Source organism: Mauremys mutica, chromosome 24 (assembly GCF_020497125.1).
Source record: "Mauremys mutica isolate MM-2020 ecotype Southern chromosome 24, ASM2049712v1, whole genome shotgun sequence".
NCBI classification, from domain to species: Eukaryota; Metazoa; Chordata; order Testudines; family Geoemydidae; genus Mauremys; species Mauremys mutica.
In genome coordinates, this window is record NC_059095.1 from 16,084,545 (window position 1) to 16,108,200 (window position 23,656).

General features: G+C 46.0%; 1 protein-coding gene across 4 annotated transcripts in view; it reads right to left on the reverse strand.

Annotated features, from left to right (window-relative positions):
- The window catches only part of LOC123355889 (excitatory amino acid transporter 1-like), a 138,020-nt gene that overhangs the window by 25,936 nt on the left and 88,428 nt on the right, over positions 1 to 23,656 (reverse strand). For 3 of the 4 annotated variants that reach the window (XM_044998730.1, XM_044998732.1, XM_044998729.1), the window contains 5 exons: positions 18,093 to 18,353; positions 15,460 to 15,597; positions 13,080 to 13,284; positions 3,696 to 3,738; positions 1,965 to 2,308 (listed from right to left, as the gene is read on the reverse strand). In XM_044998730.1, coding sequence (XP_044854665.1) covers positions 1,965 to 2,308; positions 3,696 to 3,738; positions 13,080 to 13,284; positions 15,460 to 15,597; positions 18,093 to 18,353 — 991 coding nt within the window. The remainder of the gene's footprint in view (positions 1 to 1,964; positions 2,309 to 3,695; positions 3,739 to 13,079; positions 13,285 to 15,459; positions 15,598 to 18,092; positions 18,354 to 23,656) is intronic. The other variant, XM_044998731.1, reaches the window with a different exon arrangement.

Here is a 23,656-nt window from a genome sequence, read left to right on the forward strand (position 1 = left end):
ATTAAAATGACTGGAACTGTTCAGCTTGGAAATGAGACCACTAAGGAGGGATACAATAGGGGTCTAAAAAATCATGACTGGTGTAGTGAAAGTGGATAAGGAAGCTTTATTTACCCCTTCACATAACACAAGAACCTCATGCTCTGAGTGTCCCTAAGCCTCTAACTGCCAGAAGCTGGGACTGGACGACAGGGGATGAATCACTCAATAAGGCCCTGTTCTGTTCCTTCCCTTTGAAGCATCTGGCATTGGCCAGAGTCAGAAGACAAGATCCAGGGCTAGATGGACTATTGGTCTGACCCAGTATTGCTGTTCTTATGTTAAGAAGAAATTTAAGTATATTAGGTAAAAAATCACTCCAAGTAATGGTATAGGCCCATTACTAGATGGACATGGTAAACATGTTAATAATGATACACAAAGGCAGAAGGGTTCAGTATGGAAGCTTGCTGTGAATGGGCGTGCAGCAGATGGATAGTAGGGGGAACGAGATTGAGCTACTGAAAATTGGTGGGGAGAGGGATGGGAGAGGGGCAGCTGGCAACAGGCTGGGGAAGGGTGTCCCAGCAGTTCCTACTGGCATTCCTACAACAGTTCCTTGGCAGCTGGTGCCCAGTGCCCTGTGCTCCTCCCATCTCTCACTCTACTCTGACAGCTGGCACATATGTTCCTGCCCCTCTCTGGGCCAAGTGTCCCCACCAGGACCCACAGTGGCTGGAAGGCAGGCACAGGACTGGTGTTCCTACCTGCTCCTCGTGGCTGACCTGATCTCATAGGATGTTCCAGCCCCTCCTCCCAATCTCACTGTCATTTCCATGAGATATTGTGGGGGAAAACATTGGAAGGGACATACATAAATACATAAGCCCCTCCCCCAAAATATTTCCCTTGAGGGAGCACTAATCCCCTACACCCATTGTTCTGCTGCCCCGGTTCAATAAGTATTTCTATTCTGTATTTAGAAAGAGGCAGGATGATGTACTCATATCACATAGGGATGATGAAGTGCTTTCAACCTGATTAGTAAATTAGGAGGATGTTAATATCTACCAGAGATAAATATTTTTAAATTAGTAGGCCCAGTTAACTTGAACCCAAGAGTGCTTAAAGAGCTGGCTGAGGATATTTCTGGCCTGCTGATGTTAATGATGGAAGAGTGCTAATGCTATGCCAATATTCAAAAAAGGCAAGTGGGATGACCTGGGTAACTATAGGCCAGTTAGCCTTACAAGAATAATGGAAAAACTGATACAGGATTCAATCAACAAAGAATCCAAGAATAGGAATACAATTAATTCCAGTCAACATAGTTTTATGGAAAATACATCTTGTCAAACAAAACTGATTTCATTCTTTGAAGTATTTACAAGGTTGGTTGATAAAAATAACTGCATAGATATACTTAAACTTTGGTAAGACATTTGAGTTAGTACCACATGATATTCTAATTAAAAATTAGCACTATACAATCTTAACAGAGCACATGTTCAATTGATTAAAAACTGGTTAATGGACAGATCTCAAAAAGTAATTGTCAGTGGGGATTCACTGAATGGGGATGTTTCTAGTGGGGTTCCACAGGATTTGGTACTTGGTCCAATACCATTCAACATTAATTAAAGCTCCTGGAAAACAGCTGGGAGGAAATTTCTCTGTGTGCCACACTCGCAGCCTGCCTCTTTAGGTAATGGCTTAGTGACCCCCCACTCCAGCTCTCTAGTCCTCCAAGGAGCCCTCAAGCAGCATTAAGGAGGTCATGTCCTGGCCTCCCTGATATATCTATGATAAAAACAAACAACAAAACCCAACACACGCTTATGAATGAAAATCCCATCCAGGCTTCTCCCTCCAGCACTAAGGAGCAAAATGGGGCGCACACAGATTTGTTTTCCCCATGCATGTCACCTTTAAAATTACCCCCATCTCTCATCAGGTCTCCTTGCCCCACCCACCCTGCTCCTCACCAGATGATAATGGCCACCAGCCTCATGATGGCTTCGTTGAGGCAGTTGAAGAACTCCTGCAGGGCCCGTCCCTTCTGCTTCATGCTGCCAATCACCAGGCCAAAGCACACGGAGAACACCACCAGGCCCAGCGCATTCACCCCGCTTGCTGAGCCGGGGATGGGGATGGTTTCCTCAAAGCTCAGCACTTCCTGCAGGCTCCTAAGGGTGCGTGTGACGTTCTCCAGGGTGCCGGTGACATTCTCAGGCATGGAAGCCTGTGAGTTGGCAGTGGTCCCTGCTGTGACATTGCTGCTGTGGAGGATGGTTCTGGTGAAGACCCTGGTGCTGTACTGTGTCTTGTACTGAAATGATACACTATTATCAGCTGTGCCCACAAGCCTCTGTACGATAACCCTGCACTTCTCCACAGCTGCTGAGCAGCATAAAGGGCCTGAGTCTGAACTCCCAGTGACTTGGCTGACAACTGTTTGGGCCTGTCTAATTACCTAGCTCAATGCAAGGATTCATAGACGTTTAGATCATAGAGTGTAAGGCTATAAGGGACCATTAGATCATCAGGCCTGACCTCCTGTATAGCACAGGTCCTTACATTTCACTCAGTTTCCCCTGTTGAGCCCAATAACTTGGGTTTAGCCAATGCAGAATTTCCAGAAAGATTCTGGTCTGGATCTGAAGACATCAAAAGATGAGAATCCACCTTTTCCCTGGGTCGCTGACCAAACCCTTTAAGTCTCTCACTGTTAGGCATTTTCTCCAAGCCTCAAATGATTTGCGTGGATTTTTTCTGCACCCTCTCAATTTTTAAAACATCCTTTTAAAAATGTGGATCCCAGACCTGGACACAGCATTCCAGGGCCAGTCTCACCACTGCTGTTTACACAGGTAGAAACATCTCCCAACTCCTATTCACTGCACCCCTCTTTATTCATCCAAGAGTCGCATTAGCTCTTCCTGCCACAGCATTGCACCGGGAGCTTGTGTTCCGTGGCTTGTCCACTATGACCCCTAGACCCTTTCCAGAGTCACTAGATACAGGATCCGGCTCCCCATTCTGTAGGCATGGCCTGCAGTCCTTGTTCCTAGATGTCTGACTTTGCATTTGGCTGTATTAAAACACATACTGTTTGAATGGGACCAGCTTACCAAGTGACCCAGATGCTGTGCTACCTGCACTCAGGGAAAGAAGTTTCTTCTACAGCTCAGCAGGGGATGGTGCAATGGCTAGCACTGTGAGTGGGGAATCTTGTTTGGTTTCATTTTACATCCAACTGACACCGTTGGGCCAGATATTCGGGCTCCTGCTATGGGCCTTTTATACTGCTCCTGAATGCACAGGTACTATAAAGCCCTGAGGGACCTCCCCTTGTTCACAGACAGCACAGGGCTGGCATATAAGGCCCCACACTGCCCCCTGGCAGGCCCCTGAGAGGAGCTGGCCAAGAGCAGGAAGGGTAGTGGCCAGACCAGTCTGTGCTCCAGCAATTCCGGCTGCTGACCAATCTATAGACGACTGGGCAAGGCTGCCTGGGAGCTGCTCTAATTTATACTGGAGGCTGCAGTGGTTGTTGGAGCAGTGCACTCTGGGAGGTGCAAAGGTGGCCTAAACCCATCCCTGGGGCTGCATCTCCAGAAAGGGGCAGTTCAGAGTGCAGCCTGCTCTGCACAGGCATAAAGGACAATCAGAGTGGTGGGCAGAAAGAAGCAGGCATGGGGAACCGGTGTCCGTACCTGTTTGAAGCAGGCTTCTACTAGGTTCGGCGGGAACATGTTCCTGCAGCAAATAAAAAAAGGAGGTTACGCTGCCATCTGGCTGAGAGCCAGGTGAGCAGGTCCATTGCCTTATCCTCATGGTTAAGCGTTGTCTCTAGTTGGGATAGTCAACGTTAGTAAGAGCTCAATGCCAATAGCACTGAGTTTTCTTTCAGGTTATTCAGCACCCTTCCAGATGCTGCCAAGCAAGAAAGCGCTCTAGTCCCAAACATAAAACAATGTAAAACTTTAGAGCCTACATGTCCACTCAGTCCTACTTCTTGAAACATTTAAACGTGGCTGTGCTCCCAAGTGGCAGCACGTGGCCCTGGGACGCTGGTCTGTGTGAGCTAGGTTTTATACAGCTATGGATAGGGTCCTAGGATCATCAAAGTTAGAGAAGGAAAAGACCAAACCATCCTCTCCATCTCCATTCTCTGGCACAGTCCAATTTTAAGTGTCCCAAGCTGTGCAGCTTCCACTGCTTCCTGCAAGATGAGTTCCCCTGCTTGATACATCTCACTGTACCACCCCTAATATTCAGCCCAAATGGTGCCTTTCTCTATCTCATCAATCACTTACAAGCTCCTGGCTTCTCAGTGGCGCCCACTCTCCCCTGGCAGGCAGACAGAGCTACAGGCAGTTCAGGGAGTCTCATCAATTTTGTTTAGAAAAAGTTGACACAGAATGTCATTTCCATTTTTTTAAACGAAAATTCTGGACTCCTCCTGCTCCATGGAAAATGTCAGAATTGTGAGTTTTCATTCCAATGCGGAACAATTTTTTTAAAAAATTTGAATTTCCTGTGGAATTGGAATTTGGGGTTCCAACCAGCCCACCTGAACTCCCTCCATTTCATAACTGCCTTTCTGATAGCAGGATGCACCGAACTGAAGGCAACATTCCAGGCGCATCACACCGGAGCCATCGAGAAAGGCACTACAATTTCCATGCACAGAGACATGATGCCATTGTATCATACAGCATCAAACTGCACTGGGCTTTTTGTAGCCATGTCTTAGTGCAAATTCATGTCTAATTCACTGTCAGCTCTAAGTCTATTGGCTAGTTTCTTGAGTGTCTGTAACCTTGTACACCAGGACAAAGTGAGTGTGAAGTGGGTGTAAATAGCTACCATATCAGAATAGTAGGACTTTACAGCTGCTACAAATTGTTCTGCTTAGCTTCTGAGACTAGGGCAGGAAGCAATGGGTTTAAATTGCAGCAAGGGCGGTTTAGGTTGGACATTAGGAAAATCTTCCTGTCAGGGTGGTTAAGCACTGGAATAAATTGCCTAGGGAGGTTGTGGAATCTCCATCATTGGAGATTTTTAAGAGCAGGTTGGACAACACCTGTCGGGGATGGTCTAGATCAGTGGTTCTCAAAACTTTTGTACTGGTGACCCCTTTCACATAGCAAGCCTCTGAGTGCGACCCCCCCTTATAAATTAAAAACACTTTTTAATATATTTAACACCAATATAAATGCTTGATGCAAAGCGGGGGTTGAGGTGCAGGCTGACAGCTCGCGACCCCCATATAATAACCTCGCGTCCCCTTGAGGGGTGCCAACCCACAGTTTGAGAACCCCTGGTCTAGATAATACTCAGTCCTGCCATGAGTGCAGGGGACTGGACTAGAAGATCTCTTGGGGTCCTTTCCAGTCCGACGTTTCTACCTTGCATTGGTGTAAAGACTGCACAAGGTACAGGGCAGGGGAGAGTAAGGCCCTAGTTTTTCTCAGCAGCTCCTGCTTCCCAAGTGTCCCTGTGTCTGTGGCAGAAAAGGGGCTGCCTCAGATTATTTTTCCCCCGGCGTATTTCAGAGAGATCTAGTTGCTGACCCTATTTTCAAACCCCCCCTTTGCATTGTTTCTCTCACCCCTACTATTTGCAGCTCCTCCCAGTGAGGATTTCATAGCCTCAGGGTATTTTGTGAGAAGCTCTTTATTCTCTTCCCAAGCATGATTAATGAGATTCAGTACGACTGGACGAGGAGAACGAGGGACGTATCTGTATTATTTTTATGAATACAATATGCACCTCAGTTTACCTGCTTGATATTATTCTATCTGCCTACACAGCATTAAATCAAAGGCTGTTGCAAGGATAGGTTCCTTGGTTAGTGTTTCTGTGGTGTGGTGTGTGGTTGCTGGTGAGTATTTGCTTCAGATTGGGGGGCTGTCTATAAGCAAGGACAGGTCTGTCTCCCAAGACCTGTGAGGAACCTATCCTTGCAACAAAGCCCGATGCCAACTCTGTCTGCATATCTATTCAAATGACATCATCATAGGACCTAATCATATCAGCCATGCCATCAGGGGCTCGTTCCCCTGCACATTTGCCAAGTACATTGGCCAAACCGGACAGTCTCTACGCAAAAGAATAAACGGACACAAATCTGACAACAGGAATCATAACATTGAAAAACCAGTAGGAGAACACTTCAACTTCTCTGGCCACTCAGTAAGAGACATAAAGGTGGCAATTTTGCAACAGAAAAGCTTCAAAAACAGACTCCAATGAGAAACTGCTGAACTTGAATTAATATGCAAATTAGACACTATCAACTTAGGCCTGGTCTACACTAGGTGGGGGGGTCGATCTAAGGTACGCAACTTCAGCTACGTGAACAGCGTAGCTGAAATCGAAGTATCTTAGCTCGAATTACTTACCCGTCCTCACGGCGCGGGATCGACGTCCGCGGCTCCCCCGTTGACTCCGCTACCGCCACTCGCTCCGGTGGAGTTCCGGAGTCAACGGGAGCGCATTCGGGGTTCGATATATCGCGTCTAGATGAGACGCGATATATCGAACTCCGAGAAATCGATTGCTACCCGCCGATCTGGCGGGTAGTGAAGACGTACCCTTAGGCATGAATAGAGACTGGGAATGGCTGAGCCATTACACACATTGAATCTATTTCCCCATTTTAAGTATTCTCACACCTCTTGTCAAACTGTCTGTAATGGGCCATCTTGATTATCACTACAAAAGTTTTTTTCTCTTAATTAATTAGCCTCTTAGAGTTGGTAGGACAACTCCCATCTTTTCATGTTCTCTGTATTGTATATATATGTATATGTTCCATTCTATGCATCCGATGAAGTGGGCTGTAGCCCATGAAAGCTTATGCTCAAATAAATTTGTTAGTCTCTAAGACGCCATAAGTACTGTTCTTTTTGCGGATACAGGCTAACATGGCTGCTACTCTGAAACCTAGGAAAAGACAGGTAATATAATGGGGGATTCAATTATTAGAAATATAAGCAGTTGAGTTTGTGATGACCAGGAGAACTGCCTGGTGAATTGCCTCATGGGTGTGAAAGTTGCAGATCTCTCGACAACTAGACAGACTTATGTGCAGTGCTGGGGAGATACCAGGGTCGCTGTACATGTAGGTACCAATGACATAGGGAAAGGCAGGAGAGAGGTCCTGGAGGCCAAATTTAAGCTGCTAGGTAAGAGACTGAAGTCCAGGACATCCATGGGAGCATTCTCTGAAATGTTTCCAGTTCCACATACAGGGCCAGCTAGACGGACAGAATTTCAGGGTCTCAAAGTGTGGATCAGATGATGGTGTTGGAAGAATGGATTTAGTTTTATTAGGAACTGGGGGGAAAGGCGGAGCCTATTTGGGAAAGGCGATGGGTTCCACCTAAACAAAAATGAAACCAGATTACTGGTATGTCAAATTAAAAAGGTCATAAATAGTTTCTAAACTAAGGACTGGGGAAAGCTGACAGGTGAGGAGGCCACAATTCAGACAGGCACATCCGTTAGGGAAGGATTTATTAAAGGGGATACTTCATAACCTAGTAAAGAGGAGAGGAAAGAAGTTGATAAAGTCAGGTAGGAACCAAGGAGAAACAGTCAAATTAAATAGAAGGTATCAGAGGGGTAGCCATGTTAGTCTGGATCTGTAAGAAGCGACAAAGAGTCCTGTGGCACCTTATAGACTAACAGATGTTAGTATAAGCTTTCTTGCATCACATGAAGGCAGACAACTAAATATTGTCAGATTTTATAAGGGCTTGTATACAAATGCAAAAGTCTAAATAGTAAGATGGGTGAACTAGAGTGCCTGGTATTAAAAGAGGATATTGACATGATAGGTATCACAGAAACTTGATGGAATGATAATCAATGGGACATGTTAATACCAGGGTACAAAATATATAGGAGTGATAGAGTAGGTTCCACTGGTAGGAGAGTGGCACCATATGTGAAAGAAAGCATAGAGTCAAATATAATAAAAATCTTAAATGACTCCAACTGTACCATAGAATCTCTATGGATAGAAATTCTGTGCTTCAATAGTAAGAGTATAGCAGTAGGAATATACTATCAACCACCTGACCAGGATGGTGACAGTGACTGTGAACACTTAGGGGCCTTAGAGAGGCTACAAAAACAGAAAACACAATAATAATGGGGAATATCAACTATCCCCATATTGACTGGGAACATGTCACCTCAGGCTGGGATGCAGAAATAACATTTCTAGACATCATTAATGACTGCTTCTTGGAGAGGCTTGTTGTGGAAACCACAAGGGGAGAAGCAATTCTTGATTTAGTCCTAAGTGGAGCACAGGATCTGGTCCAAAAGGTGAATATTACTGAACCACTCAGTAATAGCGATCAAAATGTAATCAAATTTAACATCTTAGTAGGGGGGAAAACACCAAAGCAACATACCACAGTAGCATTTAACCTCAAAAAGGGGAACTACATAAAAATGAGGAGGCTAGTTAAATGGAAATTAAAAGGAACAGTCACAACAGTGAAATACCTGCAAGCTGCATGGAAACTTTTTAAAAATACCATAATAGAGGCTCAAACTAAATGTATACCCTCAAATTTAAAAAAAAAAAAAAAAAAGTAAGAAGACCAAAAAAATGGCAACACAGACAAACAACAGAGCAAAAGAAGTGGTTAGAGACAAACAGACATCTTTTAAAATAAATGGTGAATTTTTCCCAGTGGAGAGTCTGTATTGGAACTAGTGCTGCTCAACATATTCATAAATGGTCTGGAAAAAAGGGTAAACAGTAAGGTGGCAAAGTTTGCCAATAATACTAAATTATAATACAAAACTGACTGCAAAGCATTACAAAGGGATCTCACTAAACTGGTGACTGCAACAAAATGGCAGCTGAAATTCAATGTGGATAAATGCAAAGTGATGCACACTGGAAAACATAATCCCAACTATACATATAAAATAGAGCTGTCAAGTGATTAAAAAAATGAATCGTGATTAATTGCGTGATTAATCACACTGTTAATAATAGAATACCATTTATTTAAATATTTTTGGATGTTTTCTACATTTTCAAATATATTGATTTCAATTACAACACAGAATACAAAGTGTACAGTGCTCCCTTTATATTTATTTTTTATTACAAATATTTGTGCTGTAAAAAACAAAAGAAATAGTATTTTTCAATTCACCTAATACTGTACTGTGGTGCAATCTATTTATCATGAAAGTTGAATTTACAAAGGTAGAATTATGTACAAAAAATAACTGCATTCAAAAATAAAAGAATGCAAAACTTTAGCGCCTACAAGTCCACTCAGTCCTACTTCTTGTTCAGCCAGTCACTCAGACAAACAAATTTGTTTACATTTTCAGGAGATAATGCTGCCTGCTTCTTGTTTACAATGTTACCCAAAAGTGAGATCAGGCCTTCTTATGGCACTGTTGTAGACAGATATTTATGTGCCAGATGAGCTAAAGATTCATATGTCCCTTGATGCTTCAACTACCAACCCAAAGCAGAGCAGACCGACCGACACATGTTCACTTTCATCCTCTGACTCAGATGCCACTTCAGAAGGTTGATTTTCTTTTTTGGTGGTTCATGTTTTGTAGTTTCTGCATCAGAGTGTTACTCTTTTAAGACTTTCGAAAACATGCTCCACACCTCGTCCCTCTCAGATTTTGGACGGCACTTCAGATTCTTAAACCTTGGGTCAAGTGCTGTAGCTATCTTTAGAAATCTCACATTGGTACCTTCTTTGCGTTGTGTCAAATCTGCAGTGAAAGTGTTTTTTAAAATGAACAACGTGCTGGGTCATCATCCAAGACTGCTATAATATTAAATATATGGCAGAATGCGGGTAAAACAGAGCAGGAGACATACTATTCTGCCCCAAGGAGTTCAGTCAAAATTTAATTAACGCATTATTTTTTAAACAAGCATCATCAGCACGGAAGCATGTCCTCTGTCATGGCAGCTGAAGCATGAAGGGGCACATGAATGTTTAGCATATCTGGCACATAAATACCTTGCAATGCTGGCTACAAAAGTGCCATGCGAATGCCTGTTCTCACTTTCAGGTGACATTGTAAATAACAAGCTGGCAGCATTATCTCCCATAAATGTAAACAAACTTGTTTGACTTAGTGATTGGCTGAATAAGAAGTAGGACTGAGTGGACTTGTTGGGGATTGGTCCTGCTTTGAGCAGGGGGTTGGACTAGATGACCTCCTGAGGTCCCTTCCAGCCCTGATATTCTATGATTCTGATTCTATGATTTGTAGGCGCTAAAGTTTTATATTGTTTTGTTTTTGAGTGCAGTTACATAACAAAAATAATCTACATTTGTAAGTTGTGCTTTCACAATAAAGAGATTGCATTATGGTACTTGTATGAGGTGAATTGAAAAATACTATTTCTTTTGTTTATCATTTTTACTGAGCAAATATTTGTAATAAAAATTATAATATAATGTGAACACTGTACACTTTGTATTCTGTATTATAATTTAAATCAAGATATTTGAAAATGTAGAAAAACATCCAAAAATAGTTAATAAATTTCAATTGGTATTCTATTGTTTAACAGTGCAATTAAAACTGCAATTAATCATGATTAATTTTTTAAATCACAATTAATTTTTTTGAGTTAATCGTGTGAGTTAACTGCGATTAATCGACAGTCCTATTATAAAATTATGGGGTCTAAATTAACTATTACCACGCAAGAAAGAGATCTTGGAGTCACTGTGGATAGTTCTCTGAAAACATCTGCTCAAGGTACATAATATTAGGAACCATTAAGAAAGAGAAAGGATAAGACAGAAAATATCACAATGCCACTATATAAATCCATGGTATTTGAATATTGCATGCAGTCCTGGTGGCCCCACCTCAAAAAAGATATATTAGAATTGGAAAAAGTTCAGAGAAGAGCAACAAAAATGATTGGGGGAATGGAATGGCTTAAACAGATTTAAAAGGCTTGAATTGTTCGGCTGAGAAAAGAAACAACTAACAGGTGATATGATAGAGGTCTATAAAATAACACAACAGACAATCTGTGGGACTTATTGTCAGGGATGTTGTGAAGGTTAAATGTATAACTTGGTTCAAAAAGGAATTCATAAGGATAGGTCCATTAATGGCTGTTAGTTAAGATGGCCAAGAATGCAACCCCATGCTCTGGGTGCCCCCATATATCTGACTCCAGAAGCTGGGACTGGACAACAGGGGTGGATCACTTGATAAATTGCCCTGTTCTGTTCATTCCCTCTGAAGCATCTGGCACCAGCCACTGCTGGAAGACAGAAGTCTGGGCTAGATGGACCATTGGCCTGACTCAGGGCCGCCCAGAGGATTCCGGGGGCCTGGGGTCTTCGGCAGCGGGGGGCCCTTCCGTTCCGGGACCTGCCGCCGAAGTGCCCCTGAAGACCCACGGCGGGGACCCCCCTGCCGCCGAATTACCGCCAAAGTGGGACCTGCCGCCGAAGTGCAGCCCGGTCTTCGGCAGTAATTCGGCGGCAGGGGGCCCCCACCGCGGGTCTTCGGGGCACTTCAGCGGCGGGTCCCGGAACGGAAGGGCCCCCCGCCGCCGAATTACCGCCGAAGACCAAGCTGAACTTCGGCGGCAGGTCCCACTTCGGCAGTAATTTGCCAGTGGGGGGTCCTTCTGCTCCGGGGCGGAAGGACCTCCAGCCAGCGAAGACCGGGAGCGGAAGAAGCTCCTGGGCCCGGCCCCGCAAGAGTTTTCCGGGCCCCCCGGAGCAAGTGAAGGACCCCGCTCCAGGGGCCCCGAAAAACTCTCGTGGGGGCCCCTGTGGGGCCCGGGGCAAATTGCCCCTCTTGCCCCCCCCTCTGGGCGGCCCTGGCCTGACTCAGTGTGGCCGTTCTTATGTTCTTACTGTATGTGAGCTGTAACCTATAGGTATAGGTATTGCTAAGGCTATGTCTACACTACACAGCTTCTAGTGACATGGCTGTGCTGCTAAAAGGCGTGCTGTGTAGCCGCTGTTCTCTCCTGCCAACAAAAAACTTCCTCCCCCAAGGAGCGGTTAACCAAACTTTTGTCTTTCGGGAGGGTGCTTTTTTACACCTCTGGACGACAAAAGTTTGTCTTTCACTTGCCAGTGTAGACAAAGTTTAGGTAAGGCATGGGCATAAATTAAGGCAGTAATCCAATGACCCTACAAGCCTCAAGGCCTACAAGACAATAGTCTACCTAAACTAATCAAGAGATAAGGCCCCAAAAGCCTTAACATAAACAGCTGACCAGCAGTAACCCTAGATCATGAGATATCACACCATAGAATGCTGTAATGACCCAACTGCTGATAGATGACCACATGATTCCTGTTGATATCAGTTTTAGATATTTTTAAATTAGGAACATCAGCACATGTCTGACCACTGGAAGGTCATGGTAACTAATTGACGTATATGTTAATGAACTTGAGGTAAAAGGCCTATTAACTTATGGGAGAATGGCACCTCAGCATTACTAGGTGAGGAAATACAGATAAGAAAAGGGGCTGAAACCCCTACTGAACATGCATTAGACATAGAGGCATCAGAATAACCCATTATAAAAGTTGTATCTCAGCCTGCCTGCCTTGGGAGATGCCAGGATGATGGCCACTGGTGATGATGATGCTGGTGAGTATGATGAGGAGGACGAGGACTAACACTTCAGGTTTTTCTGCAACGGATGGTGTGACTATGTTGTTGTTCAGATGCTTGTTTTATGTTATCCACTGGTGATCAGCTGTTCAGCAGGATGCAGGAGGAGTTGGGGGGAAGGGGAGGAGCAGAGCAGAAAGAGGCAGGGGCAGAGGGGCAGAATGGGGTGGGAAGAAGCAGGGCGAGAGGCAGAATGGGACGGGAAGAGTGGGGTGGAGTGGGGGCAGGGCTTGGGGTGGAGCAGGGGAGGTCGAGCACCCCCGGGGAACTCTGAAAGACAGCGCCTCAGTCTCCTTTCAGAGGTTATTCAGAGCATATTCTCCAAGTGCAGTGCAGGGGTTTGAATGGCTTTCAGTGCAGGATGGCGACCTTATCACAGGGGCATGTTCTTACTGCACACCAACTTGTTCACTCACCTGACCAGGTCCATGAAGGCATCAGTTGTTTGCACCTGCTCAATCTTGCCCTCCCGGTGCAGTTTGTCCTTGGACCCTTTGCCTGGATGGATGATGATCACCATGAGGATGCCGATGAAGACCGCTATGATGGTGGTCACCATGTAGTAGACTACGGCCCGCAGCCCCATCTTCCCAGAGGCTTTGCCATCCAGTGAGGCCATGCCTGGGCAGCCACACACAGAACAAGGCAAGAACGTCTACCTCTTCAATTAGTGGGGGGGCTGGAGGGAGACTTTGGGGGTGCAGGGGACTGTGGGGTGCAGGAAGCAGACTTTGGGGGCTCTAAGGCAATGTGGGGTGTGGAAGAAGGCTGTGGGAGTGCAAGGGAATATGGATTGAAGAAGGGAATAGTACACTAAGGAGGAATCAGGGAGATGTGGGGTTGAGAGGCAGGGTTTGGGGTGCAGGGAGATGTGGGGGTGGGAGGCAGGGTTGGAGGCAGGGTTTGGGGTGCAGGAGAATGTGGGGGTGGGAGGCAGGTTTGGGGTGCAGGGATATGTGGGGCTGGAAGGCGGGGTTGCAGGGAGATATGTGGGGGTCAGAGGCAGGGTTGGGGTGCAGGGAGATGTGGGGGTGGAAGGCAGAGTTCTGCACTTACGATGGAAGAATCCCATTCACTGTTACAGACTTGGGACCGAATGGCTAGGAAGCAGTTCTGCAGAAAAGGACCTAGAGGTTACAGTGGACGAGAAGCTGGATATGAGTCAGCAGTGTGCCCTTGTTGCCAAGAAGGCTAATGGCATATTGGGCTGCATTAGTAGGAGCATTGCCAGCAGATTGAGGGAAGTGATTATTCCCCTCTATTTGACACTGGTGAGGCTACATCTTTACTGTGCCTAGTTTTGGTCCCGCCCGCTACAGAAAGGATGTGGACAAATTGGAGAGAATCCAGCGGAGGGCAATGAAAATGAGCAGGGGGCTGGGGCACATGACTTTTATGAGGAGAGGCTGAGGGAACTGGGCTTATTTAGTCTGCAGAAGAGAAGAATGAGGGGGGATTTGATAGCTGTTTTCAACTACCTGAAAGGGGGTTCCAAAGAGGTTGGATCTAGACTGTTTTCAGTGGTAGAAGATGACAGAACAAGGAGTAATGGTCTCAAGTTGCAGAGGGGGAGGTTTAGGTTGGATATTAGGAAAAACTTTTTCACTAGGAGGGTGGTGAAGCAGTGGAATGGGTTACCTAGGGAGGTGGTGGAATCTCCTTCCTTAGAGGTTTTTAAGGTCAGGCTTGACAAAGCCCTGGCTGGGATGATTTAGTTGGGAATTGGTCCTGCTTTGAGCAGGGGGTTGGACTAGATGACCTCCTGAGGTCCCTCCCAACCCTGATATTCTATGATTCTATAAGGCAGGATTGCAGGGAGATATGGGGGTCAGAGGCAGGGTTTGGGGTGGGAGGCAGGTTTGGGTTGCAGGGATTTGTGGGTGCAGGAAGATGTGGGTGCAAAAGGGCAGGGAGACTGAGTGGGAGCAGGGAATGTGAGTTGCAGGAGACAGACTTTGTTGGGTGCAGGGGGTGTGGGAGGCAGATTTTGGAGGCTGCAGAGGAATATGGGGTGTGGGAGGCAGGCTTTGGGTGTGTAGGGAAATGTGGGGGCAGAAAGCAAACTTTGTGGGGCATATGAGGCAGACTGAAGAGAAGCATGAGGAGACTGTAGGGAGTGCAAAGAAATGGGGTGACAGAGGGAAAAGGAGGAGCTAGGGTAAAGGAGAAGGGAGTGAAAGATGGGGACTGGTCAAGGTGGGACGGGGTCTGGAGACAGGAGCCTTTGAGAGCCCTTGAGGGGATGTGAATTATGAGGCAGAGCGGGTGGGCAGGGAGGATTGGGAGCCAGGACAGTGATGGGGAGCGGGCTGGAGGGTGCTGGAATGGCTGCTGTGTTAGCGAAGGGGAAAGGGAGCCCCCTCCAAGCAGCCATTGGGCAACCTACAGTTTTGCCTGGCTATCTCAGGTGCACTGTGACCCTGCAATGCTCACACACGCTTTGGGGGTGGGCACTTCCTCCTAACGCCTGAAGGCAAATGAATACCTCCAGCCCCTCCCCGCCCCCCAGTGCATCTTTAAGTCTCAGGATTGCAGCACTGGGGGCTGGCAGGACCATCATGGTTTCCCCTCACCCTTCCCAGAAAGGCATAAGACTTCCTGCTCCCCTGACCTCCACACCAAGGCAGCCAGGGGACAGATGAGTCAATCCCACTTGCCATAATCCCAGACAAGGCCTGGACAAGGTCAATCAGGGACCTGCAGCGAGAGCTGGGTCAGTGGCTGGCAGTGCTTTTGCAGGGTGCTGCATGGCCTGTAGGATGCAGACAGCTGCAAGCACCAGGAAAGGTCCCTCACCTGTGACCAGGCTGGAGACAATGAGGGGAAGAACCAGCATCTGGAGCATCCGCATCAGCAGCTCTCCTGGGAAGGAGAAATACTTGATCTGGCGATAGGTCATCTTGTAGGGTCGGAGGGCAAAGGCCAAAATGATCCCTGAGAAATAAGGGATAAGAAGGGAAACAGGATGGTGTCTGCCCCAGCAGTATCTCCAAATCCTGCTGAAAGCGACAGCACCTGCAGTGTGGGCCCTAGGTCCTGTTCTGCTGCCTTCCTCATGCACACCAGCCCAACGGCGGGCCCTGCTGCCCCTGGACTCCGGGCCTTTGGCAGGCACTGGGCCCTCCCCTGCTGCCCTAGGACTGCCAATTTTGATTGGACATATTCCTGGAGGTTTCATCACATGACCTAATCTTTAATTAAAGATTGATCTTTAATTCCTGGATACGCCAGGACAATTCCGGAGCGCTGGCTGGCATCCCTGTGCTCCCTGCTCCTGCAGACATGCAATGTGCACAGGGCCTATGGCGGGCACTGGGCCCTCCCCTCCTAACCCCTGTCCCCCCCCACACCTCCAGTGTGCACAAGGCCAATGGCAGGCTATGGGTCCTCCCTCCTAGACTCATCCCCCACCATGCACATAGGGCCTATGGTGGGCTCTGGGCCCTCCCCCACTGTCCTTCCCCTCCTGCAATGGGCACAGGGCCAATTGGTCCCTCAGACATCCTGGCTCTTGCAGAGATGCCGAAATACTGTTAGTACCACGAGCGGTGCAAGCCCTTTGGAGACATGACGGTGGAGCTAGGTCCCTAGGAACAATGAGCATGGCAGCCTGATGCTGCTGAGGTGCCAAACCTGGTGATTCTTCCCCAGGAGAGTTACAAACAAATAACAGAATGTCCCACCCCTGTGGGAGCCGAGCCCTCCAAACTGCTTCTCAAGCTTGAAGGGTTCCCCAGTTTCCTCCCCATTTCCTCAGCTGAGCTGCCTTTGAGTGCAGCTCCTTATGGCAGCCAGAGGGGTCACGCTATAGCTATAAGAGGCACCTGCTCCTCTGCTCCCTATAGCTTGCTAGCACCATCGCTGGCACAGCTCCTCCTGTGCAGCGGGCACTGAGAGCTCAGAGCCACCTCGTTGGGTTCAGATCTCTGGGATGCCACCACGTCTAAATTAAAGGCTGAGGTGAGATGCTGACTTGGGAGGGAATGAATCTGTGCAATCAAAGGGTTAAACACAGCCCCCTGTGAGAGGCCTGTCCTTTAGCCATTGCCTCAGTGAGCACGAATGTGCCAGGCATGGAGAATGGCCCTTTCCCCAGGATAAGGATTCCTGGGACTCTCCCTTATTACAGGGGATGTTGCTCATGTAAACGGTGAGCTCCCCGTCTGGTAAACAGGAGCCACACCATGAGAGTGCACCAGCCAGCCACCCTTCAGCAAGAGGGGGAACAGCTCTGCTCTAAACTTCCCTGCTGCACTCCTGGGTTGTATTTCTAGCCATGCAGCTCACCCATGCAAACACTTCAAGGCAAGAAGAGTCCATCTGACTGCCTGCATTGCACAAGCCAGAGACTTCACCCCATGATTCTGCAGTGAGCCAATTGAAATGGTTGAGCTAGAGTGGATCTTTTAGAAAAAGACGTCCAGTCTTGATTTAAAGAATCCAAGTGATGGAGATTCTACCACTCCTTTGGCTGGTCTAAAGCGAGTTACAGGATGGCTCCCTGCCTCAGTTTCCCCTCTGGGTAGTGGGGATAAGGAGACTTACTCTGTTGGGGCTGGGAGGTTTCCTGAGGGACTGACTGTCTGTAAAGCTCTCAGAGAACCTCGTGCAGCGGAGGTTTAGTGTCACTTTCTGTAGTTCTCTTCTGAGGCTGGCTGTTATGAGCCACCGCGTGCTGGAACCATGCTGCTTTGCACATAGGCAGTGCCTTGTGCCTGAGGCTCTTATATCATCCTCACTTTCCCAGGTGCAGCAAACCCCCTTAGTGGAGGCACAGCTTATAGCAGCACAGGGCTTTTTAGCTACTAAAGCTATACAGTTCCCCAAGGCAAATGATCTAAAAAAGACCTTTTTCTGGAATAACTGCACCTACATGAGCAGTTTTTGCCTCTATAAACTGTTGTAAAGAATCACCCCTGCACAATACCCTTACACCAGCAAACATTCCTAGTGCAGAGGCAGCCAGCTCTGTGAGGCGAAGCCTGGCTCTGCATTCCAGATGGGAACAGTGGACAGTACAATAAGGCCCTGATCCTTCACAGGCATCTGTAGATGGGGGGAGGGATAGCTCAGTGGTTTGAGCATTGGCCTGCTAAACCTAGGGTTGTGAGTTCAATCCTTGAGGGGGCTACTTAGGGATCTGGGGCAAAAATTGGTCCTGCTAGTGAAGGCAGGGGGCTGCACTCAATGACCTTTCAAGGTCCCTTCCAGTTCTAGGAGATTGGTATATCTCCAATTATTACCTTTTTAGATGCTCTTGCAATGCAATGCCTGATAATGGAGGCACTGAGAGATGAAGGGACTTGCCCAAGGGCACAGAGTGTGCTTGTGGCAGAACCCTGACCCTGGCACGCTTCTTTAATCACCCTTTGTGCTAACTTAATGAATCTCCTCAGGCAGCACAGCACTGCCCTGCACAGGCTCCTTACCCAGTAGGACAGCAGTGATGGTGAAGAGGACAAAGGCATTTCTCCTGAGGAAGCCCTTGGCGCTGTCTTTGGTGATGCTGTGCATCCGCTTCTTGGCCCGTGCTGCCCGCTCCTGCACTGCCTTTTGGAAGCGCTGCACCCGGCTGTTGGACCTGAGACGCTTGGCTGACTCCTCATTCAGGAAGAGGCTGTTCACATGGCCCCGCTGGTCACTCATAATCAGATCGAGCCCCTGGTCCAGAAGACACAGTTCTTGGGAAACTAGGAGGGGAGAAGCAGAGTGGAGAAAGAGTCAGAAGGCAGCATGAAATCTCCCTAATCTTGACAGTGCCCCCCGGCCCTCCAGATATAACTACTCAGGCTGTTTGGGAGGCTGTTCTGTAAAGCCCCCCAGAGCAGAATCAGAAACAGGACATTGCATTTGGGGAGCTGCCAGGGGTTTGAATTACTTTGATTCCGACTCTAGTTTAAAAGCTACAATGGCATCATTTCGCCCAAGCAACAGGGGAACAGGAGCCCCGCTGCGGGGAATGCAAGCACTGGCTTGGGTGTGGCTGAGACCAGATGGACATTCTCACTCCTTTTCAAGAGAATTTGTGGGCTGGACAATGATGAGATTTCTCCTTCTCCATCCAGATGATATTTTTTTAAAAATATACAAATGATTCCATAGAAACCCAAGGAGCAAACCAAACTTCCCAAACTGGTGCTGCAAAAACAATTTTGCATAAGGGAAAATAGCCTATGTTTTTCATGGACACAGAGGAAAGAAACAAAAGCCCTCTGTAGCTTTCACCAAGTGGGAAAGTTGTGATTTTTTTCTCTGTTATTTGTAAACTTTATTTCAATTGCACAGCTTTCAAACAGCACATCTGAAACATTTTCATTGCTTCTTCCTCCCCCAAAACAAGCTGAAAGAATTCTTCCTGGTTGTATTTTCACTGGCACACCTGGAGTCCTTTCTTGTGTTTACAGATCTGAATGTCAAAAGCACTTCTTTCTCTCCAGAGAGGCAAATAATGGGCCTAATTCTGCTCTCAGTTACACCAGCGAAAATGTGGAGCAAATCCAGAACAGTCAATGGAGTAAACTTTTATTTACACCAGTGTGACTGAGAGTGCAAGCTCATCCTTTGACTTTATAAAGTTTCATGATTCCCTGAAGGCAACAGTGCGTGAGTTAGTGAGAGTTTGTGTGTTGTGGGACTAGGAATGAGTGTGTGCTTTTTTAATTTAAGGTTGTATTGTTTTGTGAGTATGTGTCTGTGTGTGAATTTGTGTTTGACAGCGTGTGTGTGAGAATATGTGTATATGAGTATGTGTGATTGCAAAGTGTGTATGTGTAAGTGTGCACACACAATTACACTATTATCCCTGAAAAGAGTCTGATGGATCATAGAATCATAGAATATCAGGGTTGGAAGGGACCTCAGGAGATAATCTAGTCCAACCCCCTGCTCAAAGCAGGACCAATCCCCAGACAGATTTTTACACCAGTTCCCTAAATGGCCCCCTCAAGGATTGAACTCACAACCCTGGGTTTAGATGGAAAAGGTGAAATTTTATCTATGTCCAAAATAGCAAATTCACCCCAAATGAGAGAATTTCTGTTATCATGTGGGTCAATTGCTGACCTCTTCCACAACCCAGCCTCTCATTCCCCCTCATCAGTGCTGCTGTTGTGTGAGGTTACTTGGGAAAATTGGAACAATTGCACTTTTTAATTAGTCCTCAATCAGAGTCATTTTAAAGCTCCTCTGGCTCCCCAAATGCAAGCTCCTTCTTGTAACGCTGGGAAGCGCTGAGTCCCAGATCAGATGTTATAAGCAAGGCTACAGTTGCCCAACATTCCATAAGAACATAAGAACGGCCGTACCGGGTCAGACCAAAGGTCCATCTAGCCCAGTATCTGTCTACCGACAGTGGCCAATGCCAGGTGCCCCAGAGGGAGTGAACCTAACAGGCAATGATCAAGTGATCTCTCTCCTGCCATCCATCTCCATCCTCTGACGAACAGAGGCTAGGGACACCATTCTTACCCATCCTGGCTAATAGCCTGTCATAGGTTTATTAATTATAAGACTAATCCGTCTTTCTAATACTCACTATACTGAATAGAAGAAAATACTTCAGGAAGCTTGGAGAACCTGGATATACGTCTGGCCCCTCTTAGATCCAAAGAGAGAACAACCCCCAAAACAAAGAGCACAAACAAAGACTTCCCTCCACAGAGATTTGAAATTATCTTGTCCCTTGATGGGTCCTCTGGTCAGGTGTCCATCAGGTTACTGAGCTTGTTAACCCTTTACAGGTAAAAGAGACATTAACCCTTAACTATCTGTTTATGACATAGCCATTTATGGGCTTAGCCACCATGAATTTATCCAGTTCCCTTTTAAACATTGTTATAGTCCTAGCCTTCACAACCTCCTCAAGTAAGGAGTTCCACAAGTTGACTGTGCGCTGTGTGAAGAAGAACTTCCTTTTATTTGTTTTTAAACCTGCTGCCTATTAATTTCATTTGGTGACCCCTAGTTCTTGTATTATGGGAATAAGTAAATAACTTTTCCTTATCCACTTTCTCAACATCACTCATGATTTTATATACCTCTATCATATCCCCCCTTAGTCTTCTCTTTTCCAAGCTGAAGAGTCCTAGCCTCTTTAATCTTTCCTCGTATGGGACCCTCTCTAAACCCCTAATCATTTTAGTTGCCCTTTTCTGAACCTTTTCTAGTGCTAGAATATCTTTTTTGAGGTGAGGAGACCACATCTGTACACAGAATTCGAGATGTGGGCATACCTTGGATTTTATATAAGGGCAATACTATATTCTCAGTCGTATTCTCTATCCCCTTTTTAATGATTCCTAACATTCTGTTTGCTTTTTTGACCGTCTCTGCACACTGCGTGGACATCTTCACAGAACTATCCATGATGACTCCAAGATCTTTTTCCTGTCTCGTTGTAGCTAAATTAGCCCCCATCATATTGTACGTATAGTTGGGGTTATTTTTTCCAATGTGCATTACTTTACATTTATCCACATTAAATTTCATTTGCCATTTTGTTGCCCAATCACTTAGTTTTGTGAGATCTTTTTGAAGTTCTTCACAATCTGCTTTGGTCTTAACTATCTTGAGTAGTTTAGTATCATCTGCAAACTTTGCCACCTCACTGTTTACCCCTTTCTCCAGATCATTTATGAATAAATTGAATAGGATTGGTCCTAGGACTGACCCTTGGGGAACACCACTAGTTACCCCTCTCCATTCTGAGAATTTACCATTAATTCCTACCCTTTGTTCCCTGTCCTTTAACCAGTTCTCAATCCATGAAAGGACCTTCCCTTTTATCCCATGACAGCTTAATTTATGTAAGAGCCTTTGGTGAGGGACCTTGTCAAAGGCTTTCTGGAAATCTAAGTACACTATGTCCACCGGATCCCCCTTGTCCACATGTTTGTTGACCCCTTCAAAGAACTCTAATAGATTAGTAAGACATGATTTCCCTTTACAGAAACCATGTTGACTACTGCTCAACAGTTTATGTTTTTCTATGTGTCTGACAATTTTATTCTTAACTATTGTTTCAACTAATTTGCCCGGTACCGACGTTAGACTTACCGGTCTGTAATTGCCGGGATCACCCCTAGAGCCCTTTTTAAATATTGGCGTTACATTAGCTAACTTCCAGTCATTGGGTACCGAAGCCGATTTAAAGGACAGGTTACAAACCTTAGTTAATAGTTCTGCAACTTCACATTTGAGTTCTTTCAGAACTCTTGGGTGAATGCCATCTGGTCCCAGTGACTTGTTAATGTTGAGTTTATCAATTAATTTCAAAACCTCCTCTAGTGACACTTCAATCTGTGACAGTTCCTCAGATTTGTCACCTACAAAAGCCAGCTCAGGTTTGGGAATCTCCCTAATATCCTCAGCCGTGAAGACTGAAGCAAAGAATTCATTTAGTTTCTCTGCAATGACTTTATCATCTTTAAGCGCTCCTTTTGTATTTTGATCGTCAAGGGGCCCCACTGGTTGTTTAGCAGGCTTCCTGCTTCTGATGTACTTAAAAAACATTTTGTTATTACCTTTGGAGTTTTTGGCTAGCCGTTCTTCAAACTCCTCTTTGGCTTTTCTTATTACACTCTTGCACTTAAGTTGGCAGTGTTTGTGCTCCTTTCTATTTGCCTCACTAGGATTTGACTTCCACTTTTTAAAGGAAGCCTTTTTATCTCTCACTGCTTCTTTTACATGGTTGTTAAGCCATGGTGGCTCTTTTTTAGTTCTTTTACTGTGTTTTTTAATTTGGGGTATACATTGAAGTTGGGCCTCTATTATGGTGTCTTTAAAAAGGGCCCATGCAACTTGCAGGGATTTCACTTCAGTCACTGTACCTTTTAACTTTTGTCTAACTAACCCCCTCATTTTTGTATAGTTCCCCCTTTTGAAATTAAATGCCACAGTGTTGGGCTGTTGAGGTGTTCTTCCCACCACAGGGATGTTGAATGATATTGTATTATGGTCACTATTTCCAAGCGGGCCTGCTTTAGTTACCTCTTGGACCAGCTCCTGCGCTCCACTCAGGATTAAATCTAGAGTTGCCTCTCCCCTTGTGGGTTCCCGTACCAGCTGCTCCATGAAGCAGTCATTTAAAGTATCGAGAAATTTTATCTCTGCATTTCGTCCTGAAGTGAAATGTTCCCAGTCAATATGGGGATAATTGAAATCCCCCACTATTATTGGGTTCTTAATTTTGATAGCCTCTCTAATTTCCCTTAGCATTTCATCATCACTATCACTGTCCTGGTCAGGTGGTCGATAATAGATCCCTAATGTTATATTTTCATTAGAGCACGAAATTTCTATCCATAGAGATTCTATGGAACATGTGGATTCGTTTAAGATTTTTACTTCATTTGAATCTACATTTTCTTTCACATATAGTGCCACTCCTCCCCCTGAACGACCTGTTCTGTCCTTCCGATATATTTTGTACCCTGGAATGATTGTGTCCCATTGATTGCTCTCAGTCCACCAGGTTTCTGTGATGCCTATTATATCAATATCCTCCTCTATCACAAGGCACTCTAGTTCACCCATCTTATTATTTAGACTTCTAGCATTTGTGTACAAGCACTTTAAAAACTTGCCCCTGTTTATTTGTCTGCCCTTTTCTGATGTGCCAGATTCTTTTTTATATGACTGTTTATCATCTGACCCGGCCCTTACATTATCCTCTTCCATCCTCTGCTCCTGACTATAACCTGGAGATTCTCTATCATTAGACTCTCCCCTAAGAGAAGTCTGTGTCCGATCCACATGCTCCTCTGCAGCAGTCGGCTTTCCCCCCATCTCCTAGTTTAAAAACTGCTCTACAACCTTTTTAATGTTTAGTGCCAGCAGTCTGGTTCCACTTTGGTTTAGGTGGAGCCCATCTCTTCTGTATAGGCTCCTCCCATCCCAGAAGTTTCCCCAGTTCCTAATGAACGTGAACCCCTCCTCTCTACACCATCGTCTCATCCACGCATTGAGACTCTGAAGCTCTGCCTGCCTACCTGGC